The sequence below is a fragment of the Myxine glutinosa genome, chromosome 8 (genome assembly GCF_964187855.1).
Source record: "Myxine glutinosa chromosome 8, kmMyxGlut1.1, whole genome shotgun sequence".
NCBI lineage: Eukaryota > Metazoa > Chordata > Myxini > Myxiniformes > Myxinidae > Myxine > Myxine glutinosa.
Genome location: NC_136268.1, coordinates 129573923 through 129590513, shown reverse-complemented (window position 1 = coordinate 129590513; position 16591 = coordinate 129573923). Strand labels below are relative to the sequence as shown.

The 16591-nt window shown below is 42.0% G+C and overlaps 1 protein-coding gene across 1 annotated transcript in view; it reads left to right on the top strand.

The window, feature by feature from the left end:
• Window positions 1-16362, top strand: part of LOC137433190 (tenascin-R-like) — a 115066-nt gene extending 98704 nt beyond the window's left edge. Inside the window, exons 19-27 of the mRNA XM_068125640.2 lie at window positions 433-552; window positions 1098-1241; window positions 3772-3902; window positions 4023-4155; window positions 5361-5512; window positions 5677-5773; window positions 8173-8334; window positions 8460-8623; window positions 16089-16362. Coding sequence (XP_067981741.2) covers window positions 433-552; window positions 1098-1241; window positions 3772-3902; window positions 4023-4155; window positions 5361-5512; window positions 5677-5773; window positions 8173-8334; window positions 8460-8623; window positions 16089-16196 — 1211 coding nt within the window. The 3' untranslated portion in view covers window positions 16197-16362. The remainder of the gene's footprint in view (window positions 1-432; window positions 553-1097; window positions 1242-3771; window positions 3903-4022; window positions 4156-5360; window positions 5513-5676; window positions 5774-8172; window positions 8335-8459; window positions 8624-16088) is intronic.
• The last annotated feature ends 229 nt before the right edge of the window (window positions 16363-16591 follow it).

Below are 16591 nucleotides of genomic sequence, written 5' to 3'. Positions count from 1 at the left end.
CCCACCCGTGCGTAGCACGGGTATCTCACTAGTGTTATTAACACAACATTTGAGGGTTATATAGAGTACAGTAGATCTTCGCTCAGTTCTGTAAGTAAACCTTACTTCACGATGTCGGGATTCCTCCAAATTTCTTCATTTAGTGTTATAAAGAGCATTAGCGACTGTTTAAAAAGCTAAGCATACGTGTTTGTGGTGTAAAATATTTTTACTTTCTGTATAAGCCGTTGCTTCCACGGAAACACCATTATAACTATAAGCTATTTATACATCTTATCACTGCAGGAAAAACGCCTTGGGGAAGTGGGACATTATTAGTATTAATATTGTTTTGTAATAACATTAGCAATATGCAACATGAACAATATTTAAGTAAATCAACGTGTCCTTTTATAACAACTGACATGTACTGTATGCATTGTACTCTGATAGCTATGGACTGTCCATCAAATTTGAACGTCCTGAACGTGACTGCCACCGACGCTTTACTCGTCTGGACTCCTACAATCTCCAAGACAGATAACTACATCCTCATCATTTCAACCGACGATGGTATTGGCTGTTGATTTTGATGCTTAGGTGTAAAGCTGCTTATTGTTAACTTAGAGAGAGTTGGAAAAGTAATGTTACAAGTACATGTGAGATAAAATATGGTAATGTGTGATACCAATTGGAAAAACTGCTTTCTTAGGATCACACAAAATTGTTTTTTATCGGACTATTTTTTTGCTATATTCAATTAATACTTTTTTCAGAAATGTTTTTTTTTTCCAAGTGCTTGGATAACAGAATAGGAAGCATTAACTAACTTTCTGGTAATAATATTAGAAGATGCAAAATTATTTGATCATCAAATTGAGCAGTTGTTGTCTTGAATATCCCAGGAAAATAGTGGTGTGACCATTGCATTCGTTGGGATCAAACATAAATGAAGAGTGGATAATGTAAGAGGCCTTGTATGACCGAAACCCGCTAGAATGGTGCTGTGCTGTTGAACAAAATAATGTTTGCATTGACCCACATATAGGGTTAAGCTGCACAGCAACTTTCACTGCGGCCACAAAAGTGATGTACCTTGCTTTTTGGTATTCTGGCAGAACTCATATTGCAAGTGGAGGTTCCAGGGAAAACTACTCACCACCACTTATTCAATCTGGTGCCGAGCACAACGTATGACGTGTCATTGCATGCCATCCACGACTTTCAGGAGAGCAAGACCATCTCTGTCACCTTTTCAACAGGTGATCCTGCACGACTTTGGTTAAATGTTTTACTGCACAAACTGTTTTTATATATAAACAAAGTCGAGGCTGATCATGGGAGAGTCACGGTAAAAGGAAATGCACCGACAATGGGACAACAATATGTGGCTGCAGCAAGGGCATGAGTGACAATAACTGAGAGTTAGCTCATCTTCCATCCATACTCATAATCAGGATCAAGCATATGTATGGATGGATGAAGACCTGAGGTGCTGATGTGGGCAGAGATCCTAGATTTTGATAATTTCACAAGGAGGTTGTTGGTTGATGCTGGAAGAACAAGTGACATTGAGGACTGGAGAGTGTAGGGTGGTGGACCTGATCGAATGCCAAACTTGAGATAAAGATTAGCCTTGCGAAGGGCATCCTGGTCGGAAACTGGGGGTTTTGTATACATTTGTGACAGTATCTGAATTAATGATCCAAATTATGACGCACTGCTAGATAGCTTCTCTGGAGCTTGGTAGACAATCCGTACTTACTGGCAGTGACGTCAAGGCGTACGCTCATTAGGTTGGAGAACTAAAAATTAAAGATTCTGATTATATATATATATATATATATATATATATATATTATATGTCGAGCATTTAATATATCCTGAGAAAAGTTATGAAACGAGGCAGCATTGGTCCATTACTATGGAAACTATTGGCCCTTTCAGGGAGAGTGAGAAAACAAAGAGCACCTGTTATACTTGTTGTTTGCCTGACATTGGCAAACATCTCCTGTAATTTAATTTCCTATTGTTGCTTAATACCCTCGCCAGAGGAAAGAATATTGCATTTGAGTCCATTTGTCTGTTTGTCTGTTTGTCTGCACAGAATAAATATGATTTTGTCTGCAACTGTTGGAAGCCTCTCCTCAGTGAAAGACACATGAAAGCCCGCTTGGAGTTTGCAAAAAAGCACCTAAAGGACTCTCAGACTGTGAGAAACAAGATTCTGTGGTCTGATGAAACCAAGATTGAACTGTTTGCCTTCCGTCTGGCCACTCTGCCATAAAGCCCAGATCGGTGGAGTGTTGCAGTGATGGTTGTCCTTCTGGAAGTTTCTCCCATCTCCACACAGGATCTCTGGAGCTCAGCCAGAGTGATCATCGGGATATTGGTCACCTCTCTTACCAAGACCTTCTCCCCCGATTGCTCAGTATGGCCGGGCGGCCAGCTCCAGGAAGAGTCCTGGTTGTTCCAAACTTCTTCCATTTAAGAATGATGGAGGCCACTGTGCTCTTGGGAACCTTCAATGCAGCAGAAATTTTTTTGTCGGCTTCGCCAAATCTGTGCCTCAACAAAATCCTGTCTCTGAGCTCTGCAGGCAGTTCCTTCGACCTCATTCATGGCTTGGTTTTTGCTCTGATATGCATAGTCAGCTGTGAAACCTTATATAGACCGGTGTGTGCCTTTCCAAATCATGTCCAATCAATTGAATCGGCTTCCTTACAAGTATAGTCCATGTGTTAATTAAAGCGGGGGGCTAATAAGAGGGCGATTGCCACGTGAAGCTGCTGTCTGTGGCATTGAGCTGGCCCGTTTGGCAAACTTTTAACACTGTGGGTGCCCAATATGGACCGCAGTGTAGCTCACTGTTGGTTGTGACCATGTTGGAGGTTGACTCAACACAAAACCCACAAACACCTACCCCTGTCGTCAGGGTAGATTGCTGCTTGGTTATGGTAAATGTTTTGATTTAGAGACGAATCATTTAAAAGAGTTGCACATACTGAATTTACCATTACACCGCATTACTGTACAGTATATAAATATTCCAAAAAGAAGTGCCATCGGTGACCTTTGTTCGATTTATCAGAAGTTTCAGAATCCACAGAGGTATAAATCTGGGAGAGGAGTAGATTTCTTCATGCAGGGTAGATTTACAGACTTTGCAGAAAAATTGGTGCTTGCACACAATATTCCACACTGCTGCCATTCATATTCTGGTATATACAGTACTCACATCTGAAGCACCATTCTTGTCTCAATCATCGTCAAACTAAAATATGCAATTTGGTGCATGTCTGTGTGACCACGATACATTCCGTTGTTACTTAGTCTTCCTGTCAAGTTCTGTTGAGATTGGATAGGGGTAAAATGATGGAGGTTGTGGCGACTTCATTTGCCCCCTCCCTTTGTGTTTTAACACCTTAGACAAACTCCATGTTAAAGTGTAGAACTAGCTTATCATGGTGTTTTGTGGTGCACCCCTACCAGAAGTAAAAAAAAGTATTATAAACCACAAACATGTATCGTTACCTTTTTAAACAGTTGCTACTGCTGTTTAACACTAAACCGAAAGGGAGGAAACCCGATATTCTTGAGGCATTATATACTTATTGCATCCGCCACAGAATAACAGACCCGAGCTCAGATCTACTGAAATATATATACCCCAGAGAGGATATTAACATGACTCCTGTCGCTCCCGTTGGGAGCAGTGTCCTAGCTGAAGGAACAAGCCAGAACATCGATAATGTAAAAATATATATTTAAGGTTCTCAACTGTTCTCATAGGCATCGGCTCTCCTCGTGACCTGGAAGTGACTGAGATTACGATGGAAAGTGCACTCGTTTCCTGGCACCCACCTCCTGCAGAAGTAAGCGGTTACCTTCTCCTTTGTGAGTCAGCGAGAGGTGAAGTCCAGGTATGAACCATTTCCAAAAGTACACACATTATTCACCGACACTGCTGTCCCATTAAAGTTCGATTTTTGACCCGAATTCTGAGATTTTTTATCAGTTTAAGATTGCCTTTTAATTCACAGGAACACGAACTGGACAAGGATGAAACCTCGATGAGATTGGAAGATCTGAGCCGCTTGACCAAGCACACTGTAACCATCCAGTCGATCATGGGGCGGAAGTACAGTGCTCCTGTTACCATGCATTTTACCACTGGTATGATGAAGCCTGAACTCACAACCCTTTAAAAAAATATGCATATACAGACTTAGACATTTTGAATTGTAATTCGTGATTGCCTGAGGCCTAGAGGTACACACACACACCTCCAAGCTGAGTAGCCTGGGTTTGAATCCAAAACCAGGTATACACTGTCATCCCGGTGTTTCACGAGCAGGGTGCCGCACAATAATGTGTGTGCCGTCCCTTGGATGGATGTCTGCCAACATTAGTTGGTGGGTATTAAAGATCCCATGGTCTCCTTCAAAGCTAGAATGGCACTTGGTGGAGCACAAACCTCTGCCTGGTGAACAGTTTACGTTTTATATCCCGCTGATAGGCCAGATCTGGATTCAGACCTGAACCAAAATCCAATCGGTTTGTTCTTGTCACCTAACCAACTCATCCACCAAGTTTTGTCATAATTCGTCCGCAACTTTTTGAAATATCATGCCATATATCGCTTTAGCCCTATCACTTAATGGTGAAGAATAATTTTCAAAATTCTCCGATCCAGATGCGGATTCAAATTTTCAACAAAATTGGATCAGTTCTTCCTCGTCACACACCCAACCAGTCCACGATGTTTTGACCGAATCCGTCAATTTTTGAGTTTTTGGCCTCATCACTGAATGTTGAAGAATCACTTTAAAAATTCTCTGATTCGGCCAGATGTGGATTCGAATCTTCACCAAAATTGAATCAATTCTTCCTGACATTTCCAACAGGATGGTGTAGAGGTAGCTTTCTTATTTTTGGCCTGTCTAGCCAGTATTTGATTCCTGACCATAAACTGTAGGGTTGGTGTTTTGCAGGCAGGACGTTGCACCACTAAGTGTGCTGTCCCTTGCATAGACATTAAGTTGGGTTTTCTGTCTGCTTGCATTAGCTGGTGGATGTTAAATATCCAACTGTAGCTTTCGTGAAGAGTAGGTGAGTTATCAACAGGTCCCTGAACCTCAGTTGCTGTCCAATCCAAATCACATTTGGTTGAACATCAGGTCTGCCCAGTGCATTTGTGAAATAATGGAGACAAAAACTTTCATTTGGCCGACCCCTCAACAAGATGGGAATAATTGGATCCGTTAAAATGCATGTGTATGTGGAAACAATGCGGGGACGTTGGAAATGGAATTGACCGAGCTAACCATCTGTTTGTGCTCGGCTGGTCGGCGTCATGATGCTGACACGTGTGTTCACAGAAAGGCATCGATATGTGCGCCCCAGCGACTGCACACAGCATGCGTTGAATGGGGAAAAGTCATCTGGCGTGTACACCATCTACATCAGGGGAAACGCTTCACAACCTCTACTCGTGTTCTGTGACATGGAAACTGATGGGGGAGGCTGGATCGTATGTTACACAATACTAGCACCGGTCATGTTAATGTTTGTGATTTTATCAGAGAAATACTGCTTCTAAAGGGTACAATGAATACCATAGAATACCATGAATGTTGTGAACCCCAACCCCCACAACTGCATTTCCCTCATTGACAATATTGTTTTTCCTGCCAGGTATTCCAGCGGCGTCAGAATGGTCGAACGGAATTCTTTAGAGACTGGAAGTCATACGTCAGTGGATTTGGAGATCTGAACGATGAATTTTGGCTCGGTTAGTTCATGGTTGTTTTTTCATAGATTTTCCTTTTATGGGAGCCAGGAATTTCCTTCGGGATTGAGACACTTGGAAATAGTTAATTTGCCCATCTTTATATTATGTAGGATGAATATACGAGGGCGTGTTTAAAAGTAATGCTTCCGATTCCTTTTCTCCAAACCAGGTGAAGATATTTGAATGAAACTAAGACAGAAACTACCAGCAATCTGTATTCTACCAAAACCGAGGCTATCAATTATTGCTTCAGTTGTGAGTGCACTCGTGTGAAGCTGTGCATTGCCATGTTGGAAGAGAACTGCATCTGCATGTCATGCCGAACCCTACAAATCCGTGGGCCGTGCCATTTTTATTTTTTATACAAGATCGAGGCTCATGTCAGAGCTAACATTGATCACAAAAAGACAAATCGACACATAAAACAGAAAACATATGATAAAGGGAGCGGGAGACAAGACGGAGAGCAGGGACATCGGGAGATCTGTGGGAGGGAGAGGGCTCGGGGGGAGCTGAGTTATTTTCATTTTATATCACATGAGCTGAGTTATCATTATTTGGCCCTATCCTTCAGTTTGTTTTGGGTTTCAATGTAGTGCTCAGAGTTATTGGTGCTACCCTGAGCATGAATTCCAAATGGACTCTCCATTCATGTCCCAAAAATGTATAAGCATGACTTTCTCGGCAGATGCTTGTCTTGAATTTTTTTGGTGCCGGTGATCCGTTTTGAAAGTTTTGGGAAGAGATGAAAACCTGACAGAGCCAAGTCTGGGCTGGTGATCATTCATTTATCATCTCTTACCCTCAGGAGGATAAGGATACACCCAACTGTCATCTTCAATCACAATATTGAGCAGGCACTGATCGTTTTCATGTTCATAGTGTAATATCAGCTCTAGAAACTCAATAACTGCATGCTGCTTTAATCACACTGACAATGTCGTGCCATCTTGACTAATGTAGCATTGAGACATCTCATGTCAGAATCACAAAGCTTCGCTGCCAGTGGCAGGAAGAACTGGAACGGCACTCGGTAGACAGCATACCTTCGCCAGGCTGAACAGTTTACGTTTTATATCACACTGATAGGCCGAAATTGGATCCGAAATTGGCCGAAAATGAGAACCAAAATGTCTTCAGCATGTTCACCTAACCAACTCATACACCAAGTTTTTGAAATATTGTCTGGTGTTGGTTTAGCAGTTAGGGTGCCGGCTTGGGATCCTAGGATCCTGGGTTTGAATCCCGGTCGATTGCTAAATTAACGCCAGAGGGGTTGACTCAGCCTGTCATCCTTCCGAGGTCGGCAAATTGAGTACCAGTTCACTGGTAATTCCCTGTGTGTCGGAAGAGGCGACTAACAGGGTTGGCGGCAGGAAGGGCATCCGGCCATAAAACATTGCTTCAAAAAGGTGACCAAGGTGCCCGAAAAAGGTCAACCCCTTCTCTGCAGGAAAAAATGGCCTCTAACTGTGGTTCTTCTTTCCATGTCGTTTTGGACCTATCTCTCAATGGTGAAGAATCACTTATAAAAATTAAATAATTAGTTTATCCGAATCCGGATTCAGATCTTCACCAAAATCGAATAAAGTTGTCCGTGTCACACACCCAACCTCTCCACCAAGCTTCGTCCAAATCCGTCCATTACGTTTTGATATATCCTGATCACAGACAGAAAGACAGGAGTGGAAAGTTTGTGGTGGTGGAGGTAGCTAATGTGCAGACAGTGCTTCGTTTCATTTGAATATCTTTGCCTGTTTTGGGAAAAAAGGATGGGAGCATTACTTTTCAACATTACATATAAAGAGACCATTGTATACTTGTACATGAAATGAAAATGGACAAGCAACCCCACAAAAAGTGGATTTGAATTTGGGATTGCACCATTGCATGCTCAGATGGGAATGGCAAAAACGTTTTGCGATTTATTTGATCGGGAATTCAAGCATTCACTTGTAATGTAACAGTATAGAAAAATTAGCATTATATTTGAATCTTCAAATGAAACGATTAACTCTTGCTTACGAGAGCTGTATCATACGCTGTACCCAATGAGCAAAGGGAAGAATGACCATGACTGCTGCCTTCTCCAAATTCTGATACATTTCAAATCTGCATCATTCCTTCAATCCCTTCATAACCATTGTAGAGTTAACCTGAATCATAATGTAGGACTCTGTCTATAGAAAATCACCTTGTATATGGAAATTAACCATGTCATTATTCATGAAGTGTGTTATAAGTTATAACATTGCGTTGCCTCTTGTGCCTTGCTTCAGCATAGCATCGTGATGCTGCCACGTCAGCATTGAGATTATCCGTCAAGGTAATTTGGCCTGTACCATATGAATGAGCCCTGGAAGTCTTCATGCCACCTCCCATTCTCTTGTCAATTTCAGGCCTTGACAACTTGCACCGTTTAACTGCTCAAGGCCACAAAGACCTCAGGGTAGACTTGCGTGATGGACCAACGGCCGTGTTTGCAGTCTACGACAATTTCACCGTCGGTAATGGCAGGACAAAGTACCGCCTCAAACTGGGAAATTATCACGGTACAGCAGGTAAGGTAACGGACACCGTTTAAATGGTGCGGTATGGTTCAGGAACACTGTCTATTCAAAACCACAGATCTGTTTTGTAGAATGTGTGATGATGGGAATGTTTGCCGGATCAATTGTATGCACAGGCGATTCCTTGACGTACCACAGTGGCAGGCCCTTCTCAGCGCCTGACCGCGACAACGACATCGCTGTGACAAACTGTGCCGTCTCGTATAAAGGAGCGTGGTGGTACAAGAATTGTCATCGTGCTAATCTGAACGGGAAATTTGGAGAAAACAACCACAGCCAGGTATGTTTCCACAGACAAATAGGATGATAGTCGCAAAGTTCATTTCATTAACTTTTTAATTTATGGATGTTATATCGTAATATATTATACCAATGTTTGAGCAAATAACCAAAGGCCAAGAAGTAAGAACCTATACCAAAGCTATTCTAAAATGGTCATATACCTCTCAAATAACCAAAGAGCAAGAAGTAAGAACCTATATCCAAGCTCTCCAAAAATGGTCACTACCTCTCAAATAACCAAAGAGCAAGAAGTAAGAACCTATACCCAAGCTCTCCAAAAATGGTCACTACCTCTCAAATAACCAAAGAGCAAGAAGTAAGAACCTACACCCAAGCTCTCCAAAAATGGTCATATACGTCTCAAATAACCAAAGAGCAAGAAGTAAGAACCTATATCCAAGCTCTCCAAAAATGGTCACTACCTCTCAAATAACCAAAGAGCAAGAAGTAAGAACCGACACCCAAGCTCTCCAAAAATGGTCACTACCTCTCAAATAACCAAAGAGCAAGAAGTAAGAACCTGCACCCAAGCCCTCCAAAAATGGTCACAACCTCTCAAATAACCAAAGAGCAAGAAGTAAGAACCGACACCCAAGCTCTCCAAAAATGGTCACTACCTCTCAAATAACCAAAGAGCAAGAAGTAAGAACCTGCACCCAAGCTCTCCAAAAATGGTCACAACCTCTCAAATAAACAAAGAGCAAGAAGTAAGAACCGACACCCAAGCTCTCCAAAAATGGTCACTACCTCTCAAATAACCAAAGAGCAAGAAGTAAGAACCTACACTCAAGCTCTCCAAAAATGGTCACTACCTCTCAAATAATCAAAGGCCAAGAAGTAAGAAACTACACTCAAGCTCTCCAAAAATGGTCACTACCTCTCAAATAACCAAAGAGCAAGAAGTAAGAACCTATACCCAAGCTCTCCAGAAATGGTCACTACCTCTCAAATAATCAAAGGCCAAGAAGTAAGAACCTACATTCAAGCTCTCCAAAAATGGTCACGACCTCTCAAATAATCAAAGGCCAAGAAGTAAGAACCTATACCCAAGCTCTTCAAAAATGGTCACTACCTCTCAAATAACCAAAGAGCAAGAAGTAAGAACCTACACCTAAGCTCTCGAAAAATGGTCACTACCTCTCAAATAACCAAAGAGCAAGAAGTAAGAACCTACACCCAAGCTCTCCAAAAATGGTCACTACCTCTCAAATAACCAAAGAGCAAGAAGTAAGAACCTACACCCAAGCTCTCCAAAAATGGACACTACCTCTCAAGTAACGAAAGAGCAAGAATTAAGAACCGACAGTCACGTGAACAAGTAAGTACACCCCATGTAAAGTTTTGACTTTTTCAACCTATTTCAACATACAGCTTTTTGATCTTCATTTCAACAATATTGATAGATAAAGGTGATATAATATAACAAATATCATGAAACATTTACATTTTGTAGGCCATTGTATAATCTAAATAAACATAAATGCAAATTTCGCATGTGGAAAAAGCAAGGACACCCCATGAAATGTTTTTTTAAATCTTTTTAACATATGTGTACATATCAATATTTGATCTTTATTTAAACAGTATCTATAGATAAAGGTGATCTAATTGAACAAAAAACCATGAGAAATTCTTTGTGAAATTGTGAATTGTGAGAAAAATGTTTTTATTCAACAAAAAATTAACAGAGATGCCATTTCCTTCTGTGGAAAAAGTAAGCACACCCTTGGCTCTAATAGGTGGTATTGCCCCCTTTGGCAGAAACAACCTCAAGTAGGCATTTCTTACAACTGTCTACCAGTCTCTGACATCGACTGGTAGAAATTTTTGCCCACTCCTCCTTGCAGAATTCTTTCAGCTGTGCGATGTTTGAGGGGTTTCTTGCATGCACAGCTCGTTTCAAATCCCCCCACAACATCTCAATGGGATTTAGATCCGGGCTTTGACTTGGCCATTCCAGAACCCTCCATTTCTTTCTTTTCAGCCATTCCTTGGTGGATTTACTGGTATGCTTAGGGTCATTGTCATGTTGCAAGGCCCACCTTCGGTTGAGCTTCAAATTTCCGACAGATGGCCTCACATTATCCTCAAGCACCCTCTGGTACAATGAAGAATTCATAGTGGATTCTATGATGGTGAGCTGCCCAGGCCCTGATGCAGCAAAGCTGCCCCAAACCACAATATTTCCACCAACATGCTTCACAGTTGGTATCAGGTTCTTGTGGTCAAATGCTGTCTTTCGTTTTTACCAAACATGTCTTCTGGTACTGTGGCCAAATAGCTCCAACTTTGACTCATCTGTCCAGAGTACATTGTTCCAGAAGTGCTTGTCTTTGCCTAGGTGTTCATTGGCAAACTTTAGTCTTGCCCTGATGTTCTTTCTGGACAGCAAAGGTTTCCTCCTGGCACACCTCCCATGTAGATCAAATTTGTGCAGCCTCTTTCTAATGGTAGACTCGTGCACTTTGACATGAACAGTGGCAAGAGCGACCTGTAGGTCCCGTGATGACATTCTGCGGTTCTTCGAGACTTCTTTCAGCATCTTGCGGTCTGCTCTCGGGCTGATCTTGCTGGGGCGGCCTGGCCTGAACAAGTTGGCAGTTGTTTGGAATCTTCTCCACTTGTAGATGATCTTCCGGACAGTCGAATGATTGATTTCAAATTGTTTGGAGATCTTTTTAAATCCCTTCCCAGACTCGTAGGCATCCATAACCTTATTTCTGAAGGCCTCAGAGAGCTCTTTTGATCTAGGCATGGTGACGCCGCACACTTCAACAACAAAGAGCAAACCAAACTAAATGTCTGAGATTTAAATAAGACAGGTTCCTCCAAGATCCTCCCTAACGATGTTCTAATCATTTGCACCTGAGCTGGTGCACCTGATTCTAATTTTAGGTATTTGAAGCAGTGATAAACGTAGGGGTGTACTTACTTTTTCCACATGCGAAATTTGCATTTGTTTATTTAAATTATACAATGGACTACAAAATGTAAATGTTTCATGACATTTGCTATATTATATCACCTTTATCTATAAATATTGTTGAAATGAAGATCAAATAGCTGTATGTTGAAATATGTTGAAAAAGTCAAAACTTTACATGGGGTGTACTTACTTTTTCACGTCACTGTATACCCAAGCTCTCCAAAAATGGTCACTACCTCTCAAATAACCAAAGGCCAAGAAGTGAGAACCTACACCCAAGCTCTCCAAAAATGGTCACTACCTCTCAAATAACCAAAGGCCAAGAAGTAAGAACCTGCACCCAAGCTCTCAAAAATGGTCACTACCTCTCAAATCACCAAAGAGCAAGAAGTAAGAACCGACACCCAAGCTCTCCAAAAATGGTCACTACCTCTCAAATAACCAAAGAGCAAGAAGTAAGAACCTATACCCAAGCTCTTCAAAAATGGTCACTACCTCTCAAATAACCAAAGGCCAAGAAGTAAGAACCTACACCCAAGCTCTCCAAAATGGTCACTACCTCTCAAATAACCAAAGAGCAAGAAGTAAGAACCTGCACCCAAGCACTCCAAAAATGGTCACTACCTCTCAAATAACCAAATAGCAAGAAGTAAGAACCTGCACCCAAGCCCTCCAAAAATGGTCACTACCTCTCAAATAATCAAAGAGCAAGAAGTAAGAACCTGCACCCAAGCTCTCCAAAAATGGTCACTACCTCTCAATTAACCAAAGAGCAAGAAGTAAGAACCTGCACCCAAGCTCTCCAAAAATGGTCACTACCTCTCAAATCACCAAAGAGCAAGAAGTAAGAACCAACACCCAAGCTCTCCAAAAATGTTCACTACCTCTCAAATAACCAAAGAGCAAGAAGTAAGAACCTATACCCAAGCTCTTCAAAAATGGTCACTACCTCTCAAATAACCAAAGGCCAAGAAGTAAGAACCTACACCCAAGCTCTCCAAAATGGTCACTACCTCTCAAATAACCAAAGGCCAAGAAGTAAGAACCGACACCCAAGCTCTCCAAAAATGGTCACTTCCTCTCAAATCACCAAAGAGAAAGAAGTAAGAACCGACACCCAAGTTCTCCAAAAATGGTCACGACCTCTCAAATAACTAAAGAGCAAGAAGTAAGAACCTATACCCAAGCTCTCCAAAAATGGTCACTTCCTCTCATATTGCCAAAGAGCAAGAAGTAAGAACCTACACCCAAGCTCTCCAAAAATGGTCACTACCTCTCAAATAACCAATTAGCAAGAAGTGAGAACCTATACACAAGCTCTCCAAAAATGGTCACTTCCTCTCAAATAACCAAAGAGCAAGAAGTAAGAACCTACACCCAAGCTCTCCAAAAATGGTCACTACCTCTCAAATAACCAATTAGCAAGAAGTGAGAACCTATACACAAGCTCTCCAAAAATGGTCACTTCCTCTCAAATAACCAAAGAGCAAGAAGTAAGAACCTACACCGAAGCTCTCCAAAAATGGTCACTTCCTCTCAAATAACCAAAGAGCAAGAAGTAAGAACCTATACCCAAGCTCTCCAAAAATGGTCACTACCTCTCAAATAACCAATTAGCAAGAAGTGAGAACCTATACCCAAGCTCTCCAAAAATGGTCACTTCCTCTCAAATAACCAAAGAGCAAGAAGTAAGAACCTACACCCAAGCTCTCCAAAAATGGTCACTACCTCTCAAATAACTAAAGAGAAAGAAGTAAGAACCTACACCCAAGCTCTCCAAAAATGGTCACTACCCCTCAAATAACCAAAGAGCAAGAAGTAAGAACCTACACTCAAGCTCTCCAAAATGGTCACTACCTCTCAAATAACCAAAGGCCAAGAAGTAAGAACCAATACCCAATCTCTCCAAAAATGGTCACTACCTCTCAAATAACCAAAGAGCAAGAAGTAAGAACCTATACCCAAGCTCTTCAAAAATGGTCACCACCTCTCAAATAACCAAAGAGCAAGAAGTAAGAACCTATACCCAATCTCTCCAAAAATGGTCACTACCTCTCAAATAACCAAAGAGCAAGAAGTAAGAACCTATACCCAAGCTCTTCAAAAATGGTCACCACCTCTCAAATAACCAAAGAGCAAGAAGTAAGAACCTATACCCAATCTCTCCAAAAATGGTCACTACCTCTCAAATAACCAAAGAGCAAGAAGTAAGAACCTATACCCAAGCTCTTCAAAAATGGTCACTACCTCTCAAATCACCAAAGGCCAAGAAGTAAGAACCTACACCCAAGCTCTCCAAAATGGTCACTACCTCTCAAATAACCAAAGGCCAAGAAGTAAGAACCAATACCCAAGCTCTCCAAAATGGTCACTACCTCTCAAATAACCAAAGGCCAAGAAGTAAGAACCAATACCCAAGCTCTCCAAAATGGTCATTACCTCTCAAATAACCAAAGGCCAAGAAAAAAGAATCCAAATCCAAATCCTCCACCGAAGCTCTTCAAAAATGGTCACTACATCTCAAATTACCCCACCCTAGCCCTGTCTAATGAATCAACAAACTCCCCCGATTGACCGACTGATTGTCAATTCTGATCTGCAGTGCTCATGGGGATTTCCAAAAAATAATCAACTCCTCCTCGACCATAACCTATGCCCTATAATTTGAAACAGATAGAGAGAAATGGCAATAAAAAGTAGGATTTCAAACGTTTGCCAGGACATTTTTTTTGAAGTAAAAATGCACAAAAAAATTAGAAATCTAATTGAAGCTGAAGAATGGGCTTGAACACTTAAGGAACGCCATCGTTGAATCGGAAAACAAAAGCTTCTACTGGGTAAAAACTAAATAAAATAAATAACAGTGGTAGAAATACAGTTAGGAAGACTATACTATAATCTGCTTTGACAGTCTTATGCACTTGACTGTATGAGGAGGAGGATCATCCACCCATCCACAAATTGAAGATCCTGGAGAAATCTAAACCTAAAAACTAGAATGGCACACCTTCGAGCGCATCCCTCCGCCAGGCTGAACAGTTTGCTTTGTATCCCACCGATAGGCCGGATCTGTATCCTGGTCATAACCAAAATCGAATCAGCTTGATCTTGTCACCTCCCCAACTCATCCACCAAGTTTTGTCAAAACCCATATACAACTTTTTGAAATATCATGCTATACCGTTTTTGGCACCCACGTCTCGATGGTGAAGAATCACTTGCATATTAAAAAAAAAGCAACCTACCCGAATCTGGATCTTCACCAAAATGAGATAAATTCGTCCTTCGCGGACACCCAACCTGTCCAACAAGTTTCATCCGAATTTCCTCCATCGCGTTTTGAGATATCCTGTTCAAAGACAGACAAGGGTGAAAGCATAACCTCCGTCCACCTTTGGTGGCGGAGGTAATAGAGCATCGTAAACAGGAGAAGTAGAAATGAATGTAAATGGTGGATAGTTTTGGGGAAAATAAAATAATTGGTGCATCGTGATTTATCATGGGAAGATATCGCATACAGGTCAAAAAAAAGGAAATTATTGAGAAGGACCAAAACCTTTTTCAATGTTTCAGGCAGAAAACAAGAACATAAAGTAAATATGATATTTAGCCAAATTGACAAGGGAGTGGATAGGGAGGTTGAGGAAGTTTTATATTTTATTAAAGGAAGCTTTAGTACTGAACACAAGCATGGTGTTGGCTTAAAAGTTAGGGTGGTTGGTGGCTTAAGATCTTCAGTTCTTGAGTTTGAGACCCTGGTTGTGCCATTGAATTAACAGCAGGTGGGTTGACTCGGCTTGTCATCCTTCCGAGGTCGGTAAAATGAGCATCAGCTGACTGGAAGCAGGGGGCACTGTATCAGCGGCACAACCGCACTTCCAGCAATGATGCAACCAGCAGCCATAGGCTGCACACAAAATAGAAATAATGAGTGCTGAACATCACAGGTGGATTGTAAAGATGGCTCAAGGCCTTAGCAGGAAAGATTAAGATAAGCCCCGTCTCCCTCTCCCCTTCCCCACTCCAACTGCTCCTCTCCCTCGATTTTCCCTTCTCCCCTCTCTCCCAACTTCCCCTCCCCACTCCAACTACCCCTATCCACCGACTTCCCCTTCTGCCCCTCTCTCCCTACTTCCCCACCCCACTCCAAATTCCCCTATCCACCCACTTCACCTTCCCCTTCGCTCCCAACTTCCCCTCCTCACTCCAACTCCCCCTATCCACCCACTTCCCCTTCTCCCCCTCTCTCCCTACTTCCTTTCCCCACTCCAACTCCCCCTATCCCCCTTCTCCTCCTCCCAACTCCCCCTATCCCCGCACTTCGCCTTCTCCCCCTCCCCACTCCAACTCCTCCTCTCCCCCCCCCCCCACTTCTCCTTCTCCTTATTCCCCTCCCCCCTATTCCAACTCCCCTCTCTCCCTACTTCCCCTTCCCCTTCTCCCCCACTCCCATACTCTGATAAATGCTGTCAATGCCATTTGGATCACACAAGTATGCCACCAAGAGACCGGAGCAATTGTGCGTTTCATCACTCAGGGAATCAACTGGTACCACTGGAAGGGTCATGAGCATTCCATCCCATTTGTGGAGATGAAGTTGCGAGAACACAACGTCGCGATGAACCATCACAAGACCCGGAGCTGAGGGTTCAACAGAAACAACAACAGCTCATTGTGCACGACGACGCACAAACAGCCGCACCGGAAATATTGACACAAACACATAGAACAGAGCCTTCAACTTTCCTGGCCAAACACCTCATGCCTTGTCCAGATTATTTAAACAATTATCTCAACAGGCTATTGCTTTGAAAAACGAAAGAAAGAAAACAAGTTGAGTTTTAATCTGCCTACACAAAATTCCAAAGTCATTTTTTGCTGTTGCTTTAATTGTGACGCCCTAAAAAACTAACGACAGTGAGTTTGTACCAAAGATAATCTGATAAGTCATTCCACAAACCATTTCAGAGATTGCCACACATTGTAACAACATTTAATCTCATTTCTGGAGATTTTTTGATGCACCAACATTTAAGAATA